General features: G+C 34.0%; 2 protein-coding genes across 5 annotated transcripts; one reads left to right on the top strand and one right to left on the bottom strand.

Annotated features, from left to right (window-relative positions):
* Positions 1 to 1527: 1527 nt before the first annotated feature.
* Positions 1528 to 6009, top strand: LOC107773158 (protein ABIL2). 3 transcript variants are annotated; one of them, XM_075255559.1, is made up of 10 exons: positions 1528 to 1871; positions 2491 to 2624; positions 2995 to 3077; positions 3167 to 3317; positions 4348 to 4447; positions 4565 to 4657; positions 4752 to 4794; positions 4876 to 4964; positions 5098 to 5240; positions 5413 to 6009. In XM_075255559.1, exons 2-10 carry the CDS (start codon positions 2517 to 2519, stop codon positions 5572 to 5574), a joined length of 972 nt encoding a protein of 323 aa, XP_075111660.1. In that variant the 5' UTR covers positions 1528 to 1871; positions 2491 to 2516; the 3' UTR covers positions 5575 to 6009. The 3 variants fall into 3 exon arrangements, with proteins under 3 accessions (XP_075111660.1, XP_075111658.1, XP_075111659.1); XM_075255557.1 differs by having other exon boundaries at positions 1532 to 1871; positions 5095 to 5240; XM_075255558.1 differs by lacking the exon at positions 1528 to 1871 and adding an exon at positions 1977 to 2101 and having other exon boundaries at positions 5095 to 5240; positions 5413 to 5811.
* A 626-nt stretch (positions 6010 to 6635) lies between these two features.
* On the bottom strand, positions 6636 to 10465 carry LOC107773017 (uncharacterized). 2 transcript variants are annotated; one of them, XM_075255561.1, is made up of 5 exons: positions 10317 to 10465; positions 8477 to 8517; positions 7239 to 7311; positions 7097 to 7152; positions 6636 to 6877 (listed from the first exon to the last, which is right to left on the bottom strand). In XM_075255561.1, exons 2-5 carry the CDS (start codon positions 8509 to 8511, stop codon positions 6766 to 6768), a joined length of 276 nt encoding a protein of 91 aa, XP_075111662.1. In that variant the 5' UTR covers positions 8512 to 8517; positions 10317 to 10465; the 3' UTR covers positions 6636 to 6765. The 2 variants fall into 2 exon arrangements, with proteins under 2 accessions (XP_075111662.1, XP_075111663.1); XM_075255562.1 differs by lacking the exon at positions 10317 to 10465 and adding an exon at positions 10186 to 10300.
* Between the last annotated feature and the right edge of the window lie 8054 nt (positions 10466 to 18519).

The following is an 18519-nucleotide window of genomic DNA, read 5'->3' as shown; positions in this document are numbered from 1 at the left end:
GAACTTTGGATACCCTTAAAAAATTAATAAATAAAGTGCATAATTTATTATGATACCAGTATTAATTGATGTATGTTTTAATGGATTTGAGAAAATAATAGTAATTAATATTGACATTGTGGGTATAACGGAAAAAAAGAAATTATCTTTTCTTGATATGGTAAAAGTGACAATAAAAGTGAAAATTTATTTTTAGAATACTGGACAAATAAAAGTGAACGGAGGAAGTAATAAATTGGAAACAAATATTTCCGTTAACGGTTTAACGTCTTCTTAAGAAATGGAACTATTTCCAATTTCTTTCCATGTTTAGAACTCATCTCAACAACTTTAATATTCTAAGAAAATAAAAAAGTAGAGGAGATAGGTTGGATGGTAGACCCCAGAACAAGTAAATTTTGTCAAGTATGTGGTAAACTCAACTACTCAAGTGTGATTATTGACAATGAAATGAACATTTCAACATAAAGTGCCACTAGAAATGTTTATTAATTACTACTAGTACTAATTACTCCATTAGAGATTAGAGATTATGTGGATGCTTCACTTCTGCACGCCAAAATTCCAATCTAGTCAACTAATCTGTTACATTACTAGCCTTTTTCCAATGGACTGAAAACTCAAAGATTATGACAAAAAATAACCAAAAGAAAATGAAAAGGCAACGGACACATGATTTCCATTTCTTCAAAGCTTAGTACCTATGTATCATAAAAATAAATAACATTGAAAAAAATTACTAAATCTGATTCTAAAAATACAAAGACACTATTTTCTGTAGTTAAAAAAAATAGTAGTCCCTTTTGTTATATTTTGTGCGGCATTATTTTCATATTAATTTTTTTTAAATAATATATTTTTATATTAACAAATAATTGAACTTTAAACTTCTCATTTTCCCTCGATAGCATGTTTTTAATGTTACATAAATTCTGTAACATGTCTAAGACAATTTTAATATAAATCCTTCTTTCTTTTTTAAACGGTGTCCAATCAAATATAGTCCCATATTTTTTGGAAACTTTCCAGGAAAACAGCAATCGCTGCCCTATGGCTGCATATTGGATAATCTGCTTACTGTGCAATAGCTTGCAAATAATACAGCAGATGTAAATTGCCCTAGGCAAGTCCGGTGTAACAATCTCTAAGCCTCTAGCAATGCAAGGAATAAAGGTAATTCAAGTAAAGTAGAGAAGAAAAGGGCAGGCGTAGCACAGTGCATTAAGCTTTCGCTATGTGCGGGTTCCAGGAAAGGACCAAATTATAAGAGTCTATTATACACCATCTTACCTTATAATGATAGTAATTTTACCAGTTACGTTAAGACTCGGATCCGAGCAGTGCACGGAAGAAGAGGGTCAAATGCTAATTTACCCTTAAAAAAAATAATGAGGGCAAGAACAGTACAGTAGAGAAGAGACGACATGATCCACTAAACAAAAGCAAGCAAACGTTGTAGCAATGATTAGAAAGAGGAATTTTGGGTTTTGCAAGAATGGCCACATTTCTTTTTTCTGCTTCCTAAACCAGTACACATTCTAATAATATTCTCTCTCAAAACCCTCTCTCCCACTTTTTGAATTTCTAATTTCTAAGACGTGCTCGCCTTGATGCACGGCTGTCCCCATCTTCTTCACCACTTCTACTGCTTTGCCATTATCAATCCTCTCAAATAACCCACAAATCATCTAACACAATAATTTTTTGTCCTTTTCCTTTGGTTTAGTCAAATTCTTGGTACCAACCAAATTTGGTCTCTTTCATTGAATGGCCCTATTTATTTCCCCATTTCTCTTTTAACAAACTCATGTTGTTCAATGTGGAACTTGGTGTCGGTTTCATATCTCTACTAGCTTAAAAATAATTTCCAGGTTAGATTCTTTGTTACTTTTCTTTAGTTCTGCTTTGTGGGGTTTGCTTGATTTGGTTGCTCAGAAAATGAAAGAAAGATTTTCAAATTTGGCCATGTGACCAGTTCTTTACTTTTTTGCAAGTTTTTATATCTTGTAGTTTTATGGGGTTCTCATTTTAACTCAAAGTTTGCAGCTTTTTCATGATTCTTACTTTTTTGAAGTGTCTATTACAGTGGGTGCTGATATGTGTGAGTTTGTTCTGAACAATTGAGAGCGTAATTGTTAAGTTTCAGACAAGACTGACTTTTTGAAGTTCCAGGGCTCAAAGTTAAATGATTTAATTATTTTAGGATAGTTGCAGAGATAATGTAAAGCATTATCCTGACATAATCGTTTCTTGATTTTCTTATTGTATCTGTCTGGTGTGAACTGTTGGCTTGTTTTTGATTGATTCATTAGCAGCTTTAGGACTGTAGTAGTATATGTTTTTCTGAAATGAAATGAATCGTTGGATCCTAGCTTAACTCATTAATAGTTGCAGAAGTGAATTTAAAGGATGTATTAGCAAACAATTAATAGCTTTTTTTGCAACGTTTTTCGTTCTTTCTTTTAAATGTTCCCGTCATGGTTGTTACAGGATAAGAACTGGTTACCAATTGCTCAATGGAGACCCTAAATTCACCAGCTAAATTAATGACTTTTCCGAGAGAGCCAGCCAACTTTGATGAAGTTTCTATGCATCAAAGCATGCTATTTTCTGATAGTCTTACGGTAACCTCCTCTCTTCCTCAGCTGAAAATTGGTATTTTTCTTTTAATTGGATCTTGGAAATATGGAAGCTAATGCCTCTTGGTTGACATAATGGTAGAAATGACTACGTTTAGTTTTCATCCCTAACATTTGAGTCCAATGTTTAGAATTTGGAAGGTGTATATATGCCTATTTTACTGAATTTCTATCTCTGATTTGAAACTTGCTAGTTAGTCATTTTAGATCTTGAAGAAATAAACTAAAGAGTGGTACAGAATATGGATTATTCTTAAATACTTTCATTGTTGATTTGGTATTTAAAATTTTTGCTATATATCTTGGTCTTATGTGTTTCTGAAATTCATGCTCTTCTTGCATTTTCTTTCTTCAGGATTTGAAGAATCTGAGAAAACAACTTTACTCAGCAGCTGAATATTTTGAATTGTCTTATTCTAATGACGAGCAAAAAGAAGTGTGAGTTATCTGTCGACTTGCTGGAAAGCTCAATTTGATTTTTCCATGTCTTTTTTCGTATTGCTTCTGACATACTTCTCTTCATACAGTGTGGTAAATACATTGAAAGATTATGCCATTAAAGCCCTTGTGAACACTGTGGATCATTTGGGCTCTGTGACATATAAGGTCAGTGATCTCTTGGATGAAAAAGTTGATGAAGTTTCTGGAACAGAGCTGCGTCTATCTTGCATTGAGCAGGTAATAACCTGCTTTTTTTTCCGGATATCAAAACTTTGTGAATATCATGTTAAAAGAATTCTGATAGGATAAACCATGGTGATTTGCACGAAAAAGTGACCACTATGTAAAAACATATGTGTGACTAATCCTCTTTCTAATGTCATATATTCAACTCTTTCTTTGAAAAGTACCTTTTTGCCTTTAATTATGTTCTTGTTCGCTCTTCCCTCCTTGCTGCACAAACGTATGAAGATACTATAACGACAATACTTCTTATAGATAGAACTCCGTAATTGAGGTAAAGATACTTATCGAGTTCCATTTGGTAGAAGAAATGTAGTTCACTGATAATCCTTGTAAAGACTGCAAGATGCTAACACCCTCTGAAGAGCCAATGCTTGGCAGTTGGTGCTGTGCAACTTTCTTATATTTTGTGTCTGAAGATTTCTGTGTCTAGTTAATGTTTTGTAGGTGAAGTGAATGCACAAACACACACTTTCATCAAGAAGATTATACACAAAACTAAACAGCGAAGCTAGCTATGAGTCTTTTATGCTGTGATATATTGTTATGGTGTGATCCTAATTCATTAGGCTTTCTTTGAGAATTTAAGAATTGGATACAGATCAGGATTTAGTTAATTTTTTTTCCGCTTTATTTCTTCTTTGGCTGGCGCGGACCTAATTTGGATATAGAGTTGGAACTCAACTGTCAGAATGACTTAGACCCAGCACATGGGTGTAGATATATGCATATTTGATCTTGTTGCTCTACTAAATGGATCAAGAAGTTGAGCACTACATTCTTGACTTGAACAGTCACAGTGTCTGGGCAATCTCCAACCCTAATCCTCCCCCCTCCCCCCCCAAAAAAAACCGGCAGCCCTAAAGCAGTTTTCTGGTACTGAGACAAATGATTACAGTCTGCTCGAAAATTACAGATCGGCAGTCTTGTTGATCCTCCCTCAGGTTACTATCTTTGTACTTGATAGTGAGAATGTAAGTTGTGATATCTCAGCTCTTAGTTGTTTTACCTGGTTTTCTTGTAGAGACTAAAAACATGCCAGGAGTACATTGATCATGAGGGCCTATCACAGCAGTCATTGGTTATTCATACTCCCAAGTATCACAAGCGATATATATTACCAGGTAATTATGATTACATCTCATGAGTATATCTTTCAAATCTGTTCCTTAAAGCAGTATTTGTCACTCTCAATTCTGAGAATTTGGAACATTCAGCTATTTTTGAAAATTACCTTTCAGTTGGGGAGACAGTGCATGGCGCTAATCTCACCAAGTTAAAGTACCAAGGATGTAGTCTTGACGATGAAGATAATTGGAATCAATTTAGAAATGGTAGTATATTGTGTTTTTTGCCTTCAGTGTTTGAGTTTCCACTAAGATTCTTTGTGAAAAATGAAATGACCTGAGCGGGTTTCTTTTCATGTAGCTGTGCGAGCAACAATTAGAGAAACTCCACCATCTGCAGCTGGGTAAATTTTTCTTGCTGTTTATATTATCCATCTCCTATTATGTTTTACATTCATGACCATGCAAAGATTTATATACTGCAGGAAAGGATACTCTCCGGCACCTTCTCCACGACTTCTCCAGCAATATGGAAAATTTTCATTCTCCGGGACAACACCAAAAAAGGAATTAGGTATCTTCCCGTCATTTTCTTGCATTACAATACTTAATGCTTATAATTTTCCACCTTCTCTTTCTCAGTGGTGCTTGTAATTAATTTATTTTCTTCTTCTTGTTGTACCCTTTGGGCGTTAATGTACCAGCAGACAAGCGAACAGTTTCACCACATCGGTTTCCTCTTTTACGAACTGTATCCCTTGCTAGTCGACCGACTACCCCCAAAAGTTCTAGGCCAACCACCCCGAATAAAAGTCGATCTACTACTCCAAACCCCTCCAATGAGAGACGGGTAATTACTTGGTCTTTTATATTTTACATTTGTTTAATATGTTAATATTCAGATCTAGTCTTGATAAGTTTTGAAGTGCTCTGGTAACATTGTGCTCCTCCAACCTGCTCCGCGAGTTGTCTTGTTCGTAGTTGATTTTCAGGTTTTTAACTGTTAAATTGTGCTTTACCAGTACCCTGCAAAATCAGCTTCAATGCGGCTTCATGTGGACAATATAAACACCAAAGACGCGGAGCAGCACGCCAGCAAAAGTAAACGTCTGCTTAAATCTTTGCTCAGCCGACGCAAATCAAAGAAAGATGAAACACTATATACATACATAGATGAATATTAACAGTACAGGTTCAAAGAAGACGAAAAGGAGGTGTGATAGCACTTGCAACACGAAACCAGGAAAATGCTTTATTGTTATTGCACTAATGCTTACTCTTCTCCAATTGTTTACGGAAAACCGGGGACATGCGGCGTTGTTATTACACTGCTTACCTTTCCTCAATTGTATATTAAATTTTGGCAATGTATTGGCAGTTTGTAAACCCGATTATAAGGAATTGATTAGTTGTCTTGTTCATGGTCTTGAAAGATTATAAAGTGATATAGCAAGGATTTTAGGGGCTGGCTGGATAAAATCTGAGTTGAAGTTGAAAAAAAAAATTGAAGTTGAAGCCGAAAAAAAGAAATTGTGGAAGTTGAAGTTGTGTTTCGATATTTGTAGTTTTTTGGAATAAAATTTTTGTAAAAGTTGAAGATATGAAAAACTTTACTTAGCTACTATTTGGACTTGAAATTATCAATAAATGCAGAAACTATTTGGACTTGAAATTATCAATAAATGCAGAAACTTCAGGCCAGTGTGTGTTTGCACATGGGAAGGTGACAAACTAGCCTATCCATTGTCGCTCTCTGTCATTTTTGCAACCGTTATCCTCTATAACTTCCATAATAGATTTAAAATATGTGATGAACTCTCCCAATATTCTAAATATATACTAATTATAAACGAGAGCCAACGTTATAACCATTTGAAAGTATTTTCTTTGAAGAAGACAGAAGCATCAACTTTACCACATAATTCTCAATTTTATATAAAATAATGTATCTGCAATTTTTTATTAGTCAAAGACATCCTTAGCATTGTGAATGCCTTCTTTACTTTTTTCTGTGCCCTTTGAATCACTGAAAATATACTTAATGAAATTCCTGTGCAACTTTTGAAGTATAAGGAATACAAATATCATCTGAACTTTACTTTAAGAAAGAGGGTATACATATACTTTATCACGAGATTTTGAGCTGCAAGAGGTTGCTTGAGCATCTTTGTTAAGGCCAAAATCAAGTGCTACTCCGTTGAGGGCTTCTTGTAGTTCCAGAGAAGTACATGATAAAGATCAAATAGATGAAGATAATCTGAAAATTTAGATTATTAGCGGGGAGTATCCCACATTCAATTACAACAGCAAATGGTTTTCTCTCTATGGCACAGTTAATAAAATAAAAAATGTTCAACAATACTCAGTAGAGGTCTCTATTCCTTCTTTGGACCAAATTCTTCAATAGTCTTTGTTGCGAGTGTGAGTACATCTACGAATGCACTAAACGATGCACGAAGAAATCTTGCTTCAACAGCCTCAAAATGCCTGTAAAGCAAGCGTCAGGAGAAGTTTCAGTAAGCTATATGATGCAGAATTTTACAAGGAAATAGCAAGTGCATTAGTAGAAACTTATGTTGTGCGGACTCTCCAAAATGCTGCAGCACTCGTATTGGATCCTTCAAAAATACACTATGTTTCTGAAAACTTAATGATGCAGAATTTAAGAAAGAAATAGCAAGTGTATTAGTAGAAACAAGTGCTTACACTGAAAGCTTCCCATTAGATACAGACATATGCCTCTTCACTTTATCTGGCTGCAACTGCAATTTTTAATTGTACAGAGTTGAAGCACAAGTTGGGATCGGAATAAATGCTACAACGCATAAAAAACTCAGAATCATTTTACCTCTTTATCAACAGCCAACGCAGTATACACAATGTCAGCATTTTCTTCAGATCCAAGATCTACTTCCAAGTTGCTGCAAAAAGTACACCTCATAAAGTTAGATAAGAAGAAACAGCATCACTCCTTTTCATGGGAATACAATTAAAAGTGCATTAACATAGAGTAAATCTCATTATTTCTAGTGACTAGATGTCAAACGTTTGCTACTCTGTTCTTCAGTTCAGATTCTTTTTGAGAAAGGTAACATGTATATTCATCAGCACCAAGTTGGTACCGACAGTCATATTTACAATTACAAAAGGCCTTGTTCATCTTACAAGGCTTCAAAAAATTCAAAAAAGAAGTCTCTACATCATCTACCATTCAATTCTGATTCTTGAGTTTAAGGAAAGACATATTCTTAGCTGAAAGGCTTTTAAAGAAGTAGAAAGGTCCAAAAGGAATGGATACGAAAAAGGAAGAGCGGAACAACGACCGTAAACAAATTCAGAGGACTAACTTAGTAGTCAAACAATGGGATACGGAAATTATGTATCTTAGAAAGAAGCAAGCCCGAGCAAGTACATACATTATATGAAAGCTTCACGTCCAATGAAATAGATTTAGAATCGCATATGGTCCATAAACCACTTTACAAAGCATTAGATACCTCTAAGAAAAATGAAGACACAATACTCCACTAAAAGCTGGTGAACTTATGCGAAATTAGAATTAGACAAATGCAAATTTTGACAATAGTGGCCAACCACTTTTTTTCTAGAGGTCAGAATAGACATGAAGGAAAAAATCAGTTGCATTAGATTGTTATATAAAGCTTAGACTTCATTCCAATAGTGTTGATACAAAACTATTATACACTACGGGGGACATCAGAGAGACATTACTTGTTGATAGTGTGACATGTTTCCTTTAATAAGACCAGTATATTATTTATATATGCAATATATATACTCTGTTTCCCCCATCCTCTGAGAAAAGAAACACAGATAGTTCAGCCATGCCCCATTACCTGAAAACCAGGTACCCCCAAAAAAAAAGTTAGAAGAAAACAGCAGAAAAGGAGAAACCTTTCTAACAAGGAACAAATAAAACCATAAGGGTATGTTCAAATGAGTGGCTAAACCAAGAAAAACTGGCAAAGAGCATAAATATCTCCTTTTAATATACATAATAGGTAAACTAAGATTTATTTGTTGGTGGTAAGAGGAACTATAGTATAAAGAGAGAAGAGAAACTACCAGTTGAAGTCCCATTGAGCCGCCACACCATCCATCACTTCCTGGACACCATAGTAATTGAACAGAGATGAAGATTGTTGACCAATTAGGGTTTTGGACTTTTGGGGGTTTTAGGGTAAAAAAGTACAAGTTCAGAAATCCTACCCGGGAAATGGATTACAAAATTTCTTATATTAGGGTTTAAAAGATTCTTGTTACCTTATCCTTTACCAAGCGAATTACTAAGACCTCGCTTGTTTTTTTTTAAAATTAAGACGTCTGAATCTAAATGCACGTCTGAATATTAAGATGTGGTATGCAGATCTGAACATTGAATGATTAAGATTGTTTGTTTTTCAACATGTGGTATGTCTAAATTCATACAAATATATGTTCCTACTATTACTAACAGACAATAAGGCTTATATTTCAAGATAAAAACATATACAATTCAAAAAAAAGTGATTAAATATTACATCAATTAGTGAAAATATTAACTTGAACAAAAAAAGTTATTATTTGAGATAAATTGAAATATTATAAGATATAAATTAATATTTTAACAATTGGATCTTACATAAAATATTAATTTTTGAACTCAATTTTAAAAATTAATATTTTATATAAGATCCAATTGTTAAACTATTTGAACTATAAATGAATATATATAATAATAACAACAATTGTAGTAACGAAATGTAACCAAAAAAATATTTTGAACGTAAAGTATTCATACAAGATATATGACTTTTAGCTTCATTTAGTAATATTATTATTTATAAGTGTTAATTCAAATTAGTAAGATGTTAGCGTTTGCAATGCATTACATTGGATCTTGATGTAAAAAACTTTATTTGCTAATACAAGATTTGAGTAGTTTAATTCGAAGTTCTAGAATATTTCTTATGTTAAAAAGTAAATATTCTTTGTTTTTTTAAAACCTTTTTTACACGGATTTTATACTTTTTTCTACAAAGTTCAAAACTGTCCAAGTCAAAATATTATTACGTATTTTACAACACTTTTTGGGGCTTCAAAATTTTTGGGGCCTAAAGCGAACGCTTTACTAGCCTCACCCTTAGCCACCCATGAAGATAAGTTGTATATTTCTAAGCAAATAATCTGTTTGAAGATTGCAAAGATGTAGTAAATGGTATGATCTTAAACACAAAATAGGAAAAAAATTGAGGGAGGAAGTAAAGAAGCTATTCTTGAATAAACAAAAGAAAGCATGGTTCAATTATAAAACATGTAACATATGACAGAATAATTCAAGAGCAATAGCGCATAAATATTCAGAAAGCACTGAAATATAAATCTTACTTATGTATACATTATCCAAATTCTAGCCAAATATGAAACTATAGCGGCTCTAATTTCAACAACACAGAACTGCATTATCCGAATTCTAGCCATAGCAAAGTTTCTTAATTTTGGACGAGCTTCATAAACACCAATTACGGTTTATATTTCAAAAAACTAGAGAAATTGAATTTCAGTCACTAATATGCAATTCTTGAAGAAAACAAGAGAAGTTTCAAAAGAGACTATGTGAATCTGCAAAAGAGAAAAAAAATTGCTAACAATTTAGAACACGTCCCAATTAAGATTTACGATTTAGAGAATCGGGATGTCAACAAAATCAAGAAAAAATACAGAAAATTCAGAGATTCAATCAAAATAGAATATCCAAAAGTGAGAACAAGACACAAATAAGAGGCAAGCAAAACCTTCTAGTTTAGCTGCTTCTCAATCGTATTTTAAAAGGGGGTTTTTTAAACCCTAAACTCGAAACTGAAATTTACCATTAGAAAAGTGGAAACAAGATGGAGAATTCCAAGTATAATTTTCAAAATCTTACCCAGAAAAATATTCGGCGGCTGCGAGAGAGACGTGTGAAGGATGAAATTTGTGTTGGTTTAGAAGAAATAGCCTGATGTCAAGAGAGAGAAAAAAGCACAAGGCGTGTATTTTCGGTATTTTTGACCTCAATTCCAACCAGACCTATTCAGACTTTTTAAAAATAAAAAAACAAATATATACTTAATGGGCTAAGATGTGATTCATTAAGTACAAACAAATGACATCTCTTTATGTTTTTATATATTAAGTTATTTTGTAAAATATTAACTAAATATTAGTCATTTTTAGACATTATATCATCACTCATCAATTTTTTTTATGAGCTATATATGATCAACCTCTCCATTTTCAAATCTCTAAAAGACCTTTAGCAACAAACAAACAAAAAGAAAACTCTAAAAGACCAAAACAATCCACTTTATAACTCTAAAGAAAAAAAAATTACTTTAATTTTTTTTGACAAATCTTTAAAGAATCATAATAAAAATATTTTCGTGTTATTTGTTTGTATTTAGTATAAAGTCATAGAAATAACAATAAATTTTATAACTTATACTTTTTTCAATAGTTTTTATTTTATCACTCAAATATATCATTTAACTATTATTTAAAATTATATACTCATAGATATGAAAATGTATAAAAACCAACGCTTTTGCCATTTCTATCTTCTCGTAAGTCCGCTCATATTATTATGTTACTAATTTCATGATACGTGCGTTGCGCGTGAACCTTGACTCAAGAAAATAAATTTATTAAAAGATCACATAATATTATTTTAAAATTTATATTTAAGTATAAAATGAAAGTTAATGGAAGAATTATAATATTATGAAACTGATAATTGTTGCTTCTATTTGGCTAATTATGTAAATAATTACTACTAAGAATTATATAGCAAATAGGAGTAGAATATTAATAATCTAAGATTAATCAATGAGATATGAAGAAATTATGAAATATTGTTCCATTGGTTAGATTAGACTACCTCTTCGAAAGAAACAAAACTTTGAAAAGCTATTAGTGAAAATTGATTGTTGCATTTCTTGACTATAGTATTATTATTTAACACAATCTTAAATATTTTGTTCACTGATTGAAAATTAGGGATTACGATTATTTATTCGGCCTTTATTATATATAATAGATGTTGCCTTATTCTAAATGTTACTTCCACATATTAACTTGACCAGTGAAAAATATAACTTGAATTTGTTTTCCTTGTAAAAAGTTTTACTATAATTTAATATCGTGATTAAATATATTGTGAAAAAGAATATATTACAAAGATGAAAATAATATTACCTCCTCATCTACAAGTGTTAGAATCAATCGAAGGCCTTAATTTGTTGCATTTTAAAATACTTTAACTATTCCATATTGAATAAGTAAGACTTCAAAATTATATTTGCTCAAATTGTTTAGTAGTACACATTCATTCACACAATTAATTTCAGTTGCTATTGCGAGTACATGAAATCAAGTCCACACAATGAAAAGGTAGTAAAGTCATAAAAGCCAGTCAAAATTTTAAAATTTTTATTTAAAAGAAGATTTAGATACTTGGACCAATAATAAAGATTGCTAATGCGCTGATTCATTTTAATCCAACCAGAATGCGCGCACCATTAAATTTCAGGATTGATATGATTTTATGACATGTATAAAAACACACCTCAAAATTCAGGATTAATATGCTTTTTATGACATATGCAAGAACATTTTACGTACAGTAAAACTAACTTTTCAATAGTAGCATAAATATCGTATAAAACTAAAGCAGTTAAATTAGCATATAATTTATGTAATTCAATATTACATAATATCTCAAAGCTCAAAGAGCAAAAGAAAAATCATAGTTGAACTACAATAAAGCTTTATAACTTTCGGAATATAATAAACTAGTCTCTGGGAACGCGCGTTGCACGTTTAACCCAAAAATACTTAGCATGAATATTGTATCGCAAAATGATAAATTTTTAACTGTACAAATTTTAAAACTTCCTTCGAGATTTAAAAAATAAATCAAAAAATAGAAAAAAAAATATGTAAAACACATAATAGTAGACAAACTTTAAAAATTAGAGAACTCTCAAAGCTATGCTGCGAAATTCAACAAAGAGATCGATTGGTCTACCTGATATAAAGATAAAAGCTTTGATGGTTGGCGAAGAAAAAGATGAAAAGAGAGATAGATAATAACTTAGCTATTGATAATTTGATATAGTGCTAACAAACCAAGAAGCAAATGCGTCATAATTCTTTTGGAAAAATCATCTGAATTGCGGTACGGTGTGTGAGCCATGTCTTCATTGTATACATAATAACATCTAAGTGAAAAATATTTTGATTACCTCTCAAAAAGTTTTTCATTTTCATTGTGTGCACGTCTGGATTAGATCCAAAGAAATAGAACCACCTCTATTCCATTAGAATTTGAAAAGGCAATTAACAACGGGAATTGCAAAAGTTAATTGGCTATTGATGAATGATATGATGCATAGTAATGCTAAAACATTACCTCACATGAAAACGTGGGTTAATAATGTTAATGAAATCACTGAATTATCCCGCAAGGATTAATGTCAAAAACAAACTTAAGAAGATTTTAAAAGAATAATTTAATTGTTAAAGGATAAAAAGCTCACACATGAAGGAAGCAAATAAAATGTACTTTTAGCAGGTAGAGGGTAAATTAGTCACTTAACTTTTGAAGGATACTTTAATAAAATAACATCACTTAAAAATCTTTACACTTATAATATAGTATGATTATAGAAAGAATTACATAAAAATACATATGACTTCACACCATAACAAAAAATGACCCATGTTTTTAAGTTTTACCTGACCTAGCCCATATTATACATATTTTGTAAACACTTGCTCTTGCAAATTCAAAGTTCTTACAACCATTGCTTTTAAAAGTTATGGAATTAAATCAGTGTTCTCACAACCATTGTTTTCACTCTCTCTTCTTCTCACATCTTTTACATATGCTTCAAGGGGTCGTCCACCATTACTGCTTCTCCGCCTATGTCACCTGGTTGCAATGTAAAAAAATTGAAGAGAGAAGTCCACCATTGAAGGCCATTCAAAGCTTTGTTTTCGAAAATAGAATTTTTTGAGTTTGTTTGTTGTTTGGATTGGGTGATGTTCCAATTGATTGAGAATATCAAAAGGAGTTCAAAATTTAAATTTGAAGTGATTTGGAGTAGATTTGCGCAAGATTTGAGTTAAATTTCAGAAAAGACGCAAAGAAGAAGACGAAGTCAGTTTTTTGTATAATTTTATATAATCTTGTATAATCGTATATATGAGTGTATAAACACATCTTATACACTATTATACACTTTTATATACCTTTATACAAGCGTCTGTAGACGAACTTCTTCCACGATTTCAGTTGCAATTCTTGTTCAAAACCAGTCCAAATCTCCATTAAATGACTTCAAATTTTATATACAACCTTCTTATACTATTTCTAACAAGTCTAAATAACACCCACTCCAAATTTCTCACAAAATTAAATTCAAAATTTAAACTCACATATTTAAGCTTGTTAAAAATCTAATTTTCACCACCCAAATGGATTTGATTTGTTGAACTAATATTTGAGTCACAGTTACTGATTCGAAAATTAACTTAAAAGCTTGAGCAATCTTTTTAAAAAATTAAATAGTAATTTTGAGAACCTATTGGAGTTGGAAGTTTAATCTTAGCCTATTATTTTTGGGCTAGTTGATTGTAAATTGAAATATGACTATAAAATTGAAAAGTAGGGAGCCAAGCTGTTCTTATGTGAAATTTTTCCTAAATTATACCACAATAAAGAGATTGTATAAAATATTATTTATGAGATCGATAAGGAGAATTGTTTACCTGAATGTCACAACCCTAAACCCAAACTCGGTCGTGATGGTGCCTCTCGTGAAGACAAGGCCAGCCGACACTTCCCATTTCTATTTTTAAGCAATTAGACAATACTATTCAAGTTTAAAGCATGATAAATAACCCAAGGTTTAAGCAATCAACAGTATAAATATGCAGAAGAACAACCCAACACAAAAACTAGTCATGAACATCTAAACAATCCGGAATACTCCAAATTAAACTACAAAGTTTAGTACAAAAACTAAGAACATGAAGAAGTAAGATAGGGAAGAGCTCCGAGCTGCGAACGCCAACAGCTACCTAGAGACTCCTCGGATCCGCCTAAGCCGGAAATGATCAGCACTCAGGAGCGGGATCAGATACGCCTGAATCTGCACATAGGGTGCAGGGAGTAAAGTGAGTACTCAAACTCAGTGAGTAATAATCATAAATAAAGACTGAAAGCAGGAAATCACGTAAGACACAAAGCATGCTATAATGAAGCAGTAAAACTATTAAAACAGTAAACCAATGAAATAGGTAAAAATCCTTTAACTCAAATTTAACTTCATGAAAAGCCTTTTTCAACAATTAAGCAGGTAATTGACAGTCAGTTATGAAAATAAACACATAAAGGTTCGCCCCTCGGGCACAATATCAACAAATCCGCCCCTCGGGCAATATCTCAAAACAATACTAGCCCCTCGGGCTCAATTTCAGAACAGTACCAGCCCCCTCGGGCTCAATCTTAGAACAGTACTAGCCCCTCGGGCTCAATCTCATATCACAATGGGTACTCGCGCTCACTGGAGGTGTGCAGACTCCTAGGTGGGCCCCTTACGGCCCAAGCGCAATATCAAGCCACCTCGTGGCATCATCACTAGGCCCTCGGCCTCATATCAATCAAGCCACCTTGTGGCGCACATATCTTAGGCCATCAGCCTCATAATCAGTATTAAATGTTTCCTCACAATATAGGCCCTCGACCTTACTTAGTCAAAATCCTCACAAGCCACTCGGGCAAAAGTAAAACATGATTCTCAACACAAATATATCATTTAAAAGATCATGTAAATGTTAAAATAGAATAAACATGGCTGAGTATGAAAACAGTGAAATATAACGTGACTGAGTTCAAGTATAAAGTCAAAACAGTGAGGAAATACCAGTAAAAATCCCCGAAGGGTTCAAATAGTTGGCACAAGGCCCAAATATGGATGCAGGGTCGAATTTGTCTACCCAATGTTGATGGGCTTCGGGAGTTGATTTTAGAGGAGGCCCATAGCACGCGGTATTCTATTCATCCGGGTGCCGCAAAGATGTATCAGGATTTGAGACAACACTATTGGTGGAGGCAGATGAAGAAAGACATAGTTGGGTTTGTAGCTCAGTGCCTCAATTGTTAGCAGGTGAAGTATGAGCACCAAAAACCGGGTGGGTTGCTTCAGCAGATAGAGATTCCGGAGTGGAAGTGGGAGCGGATCACCATGGACTTTGTAGTTAGGCTCCCACGGACTTTGAGGAAGTTCGATGTCATTTGGGTGATTGTGGATTGGCTGACCAAGTCCGCGCACTACCTAATTTCGCGTATTAGCTTAGATTTTTTTTGTAGAATCAATTACTTGAAGTGTTATTTAAATTATGCGATTGAATTGAATAGATTTGGGTCATTTAGAGTCGAGTATTCGTGGCAAGAGCGTGGTTTCGAGTTGATTTTGAGCTGGTTCGAGGTAGGTGGCTTGCCTAAACTTGTGTGGGGACTTACCCCTTAGGATTGGTATTGTGATAATTGAAATGCCTTATACGTGAGGTGACGAGTGCGTACTTGTGCTAATTGCTGAAAATCCTATTTTCACTAAAATAGCTTAAATTGTGTTTTTCCTTGCCTACTTACACTACTTGGAATTTAAACCTGCTGTTAACTTAGAGAAGCATGTCTAATTGACTTAATTGCTTTATTTGCGTTAGCTGCCTTATTTGTATTACGTAAAGCATGCTAGGTTAGAATTGCCTGTGTTACTTTGGTATGAAGTTGAGTTATTTGAGTATTCCTTGTGCCATTGTTGTGTGTTTTACTTTGGGACTACGAGACGGCATCCCGGGAGATCCCTTGTACGTATTTATGATTTGAGCCGAAGTGGGGGATACCGAGAGATCCCTAGCATGTATATTGAGGATACCGAGAGATCATCTTGATACCAAGATATCCCTAGCATATATTGAGGATACCAGGAGATCCTCGGGATACCAAGAGATCCCTAGCATACATTGAGGATACCAAGAGATCCTCAGGATACCAGGAGATCCCTAGCATATATTGAGGATACTAGGAGATCCTCGGGATACCAATAGATCTCTAGCATATATTGAGGGTACTAAGAGATCCTCGGGATATCAAGAGATCCCTGGCATATATTGAGGGTACTAAGAGATCCTCAGGATACTGAAAGATCCCCGGTTATTATCTTTGTGAAAAGTGGTATTTTCTTGTGGTTGTTTTTGTCTCTGTTTCAGTTGTTGTTATCCCTATTATACTGTATTAATCTTACTATTAGTTTTCAACTGTACTGCTTATCTTATTCTGTTATACCTGATATTTCATTTAATCTAGGTAGGGCCCTGACCTTCCTCGTCACTACCCGACCGAGGTTAGGCTTGACACTTACTGAGTACCACTGTGGTGTAATTATGCCCTTTCTGTGCATGTTTTTTATGTACAGATCTAGGTACCTCCATTCAAACTTATCACTCGTGAGGCGAGGCGCTTGTAGAGACTCCGAGGTATATCTGCTGCATCCGTAGACCGGAGAGTCCCTTTCTACTCTCCCTTTTGTATTAGCCCTTCTGTACTTTCGTTTGATTGTTAGATATTCCGGAGTTAGAGGCTTGTAGTCATTCAAAGGCTTGCATTCATGAGATTTCGGGTTTGTGGAAATGTTATTAGTTTCAAGAATTGATATTGTGTATACCAAGCGGCACTTTAAAAGACTATTTTATTTCATTAATTCAGGTTTTAAATTGTTTCTTCCGCAAATTGGTTTATTTTCCGCATTGTTAGGCTTACCTAGTCGTAGAGACTAGGTGCCGTCACGATGGTTCATGGAGGACGAACCTGGGTCGTGACACTTAGATTCTTAGTTTCTCTTAAATTTTGATAAGTTATGGGATTTAGTTATAAAGAACAAAGGATCCTTATGTTGTGATATGTTTTGATGAAATATCGAGTGAACAAGATTTTGAATCATTGGTAAGAACTGATGGAACACTTTGAGTTGATATTGTTTAGTGAAGATCTTGTCACGACCCCCGTTTGCCCTCCGTGAACCATCGTGATGGCACCTAGTCTCTACTACTAGGTAAGCCTAACAATGCGGAAAAATAAACCAACTTGCGGAAGAAATAAATAAAAACCAAAATAGTGAAATAAAACAAAATTTTAAAGTGTCGCTTGACATACACAATATCAACTCTCAAACTAATAACATTTCCCAAAACCCAGAATCTCATGATCACAAGCCTTTGAATGTCTACAAGCATCTAACTCCAGAATATCTAACAAGGAAACAAAAGTACAAAAGGGCTAATATAAAAAAGGGAGAGTACAAAGGGACTCTTCGGTCTACGGATGCGACAGATATACCTTAGAGTCTCTACAAGCGCCTCATCTCACGAGTGATAAGTTTGAATGGATCTACACATGAAAAACATGCGCAGAAAGGACATGAGTACACCACAGCGGTACTCAGTAAGTGCAAGCCTAACCTCGGTCGGGTAGTGACGAGGAAGGTCAGGGTCCTACTGAGGTTAAATAAAATATAAGGTTCAATAGTGTAGAACAAAATAGTATGAGTAAGTGCAACAGTAAAAGTAACACATGATATAAAGGACGACAACAATTACTACAGAGGCAAAGTAAACACAGAAAGAAATACATCTCAACACAAAGATAGCAAACGGGGATCTCCTAGGATACCGTCCTGTAGTCCCAAATATAAATATCCAGTGGATCTCCCAGGATACCGTCCCGTAGTCCAACTCATAATGCGAGGGGATCTCCCGGAATACCGATCCGTAGTCCCAAATATAAATACTCAGTACAGGGGGAATCTACCGGGTGCAGTCTCGTAGTTCCAATGTAAATGTGCAGGGGGATCTCTCGGAATACCATTCTGTAGTCCCAAAGTAAACATACAGGGGGATCTCCCAGGATATCGTCCCGTAGTCCCAAAGTAAACACACAACAATAATAAGAATAGTACACAGTTCAATTCAAGTTCCATACCAAGGTAAAATAGGTATTTCTAACCTAGCATGCTGTTCGAAATCCA

Source organism: Nicotiana tabacum, chromosome 6 (assembly GCF_000715075.1).
Source record: "Nicotiana tabacum cultivar K326 chromosome 6, ASM71507v2, whole genome shotgun sequence".
NCBI lineage: Eukaryota > Viridiplantae > Streptophyta > Magnoliopsida > Solanales > Solanaceae > Nicotiana > Nicotiana tabacum.
This window is presented reverse-complemented; position numbering and strand designations above follow the sequence as displayed.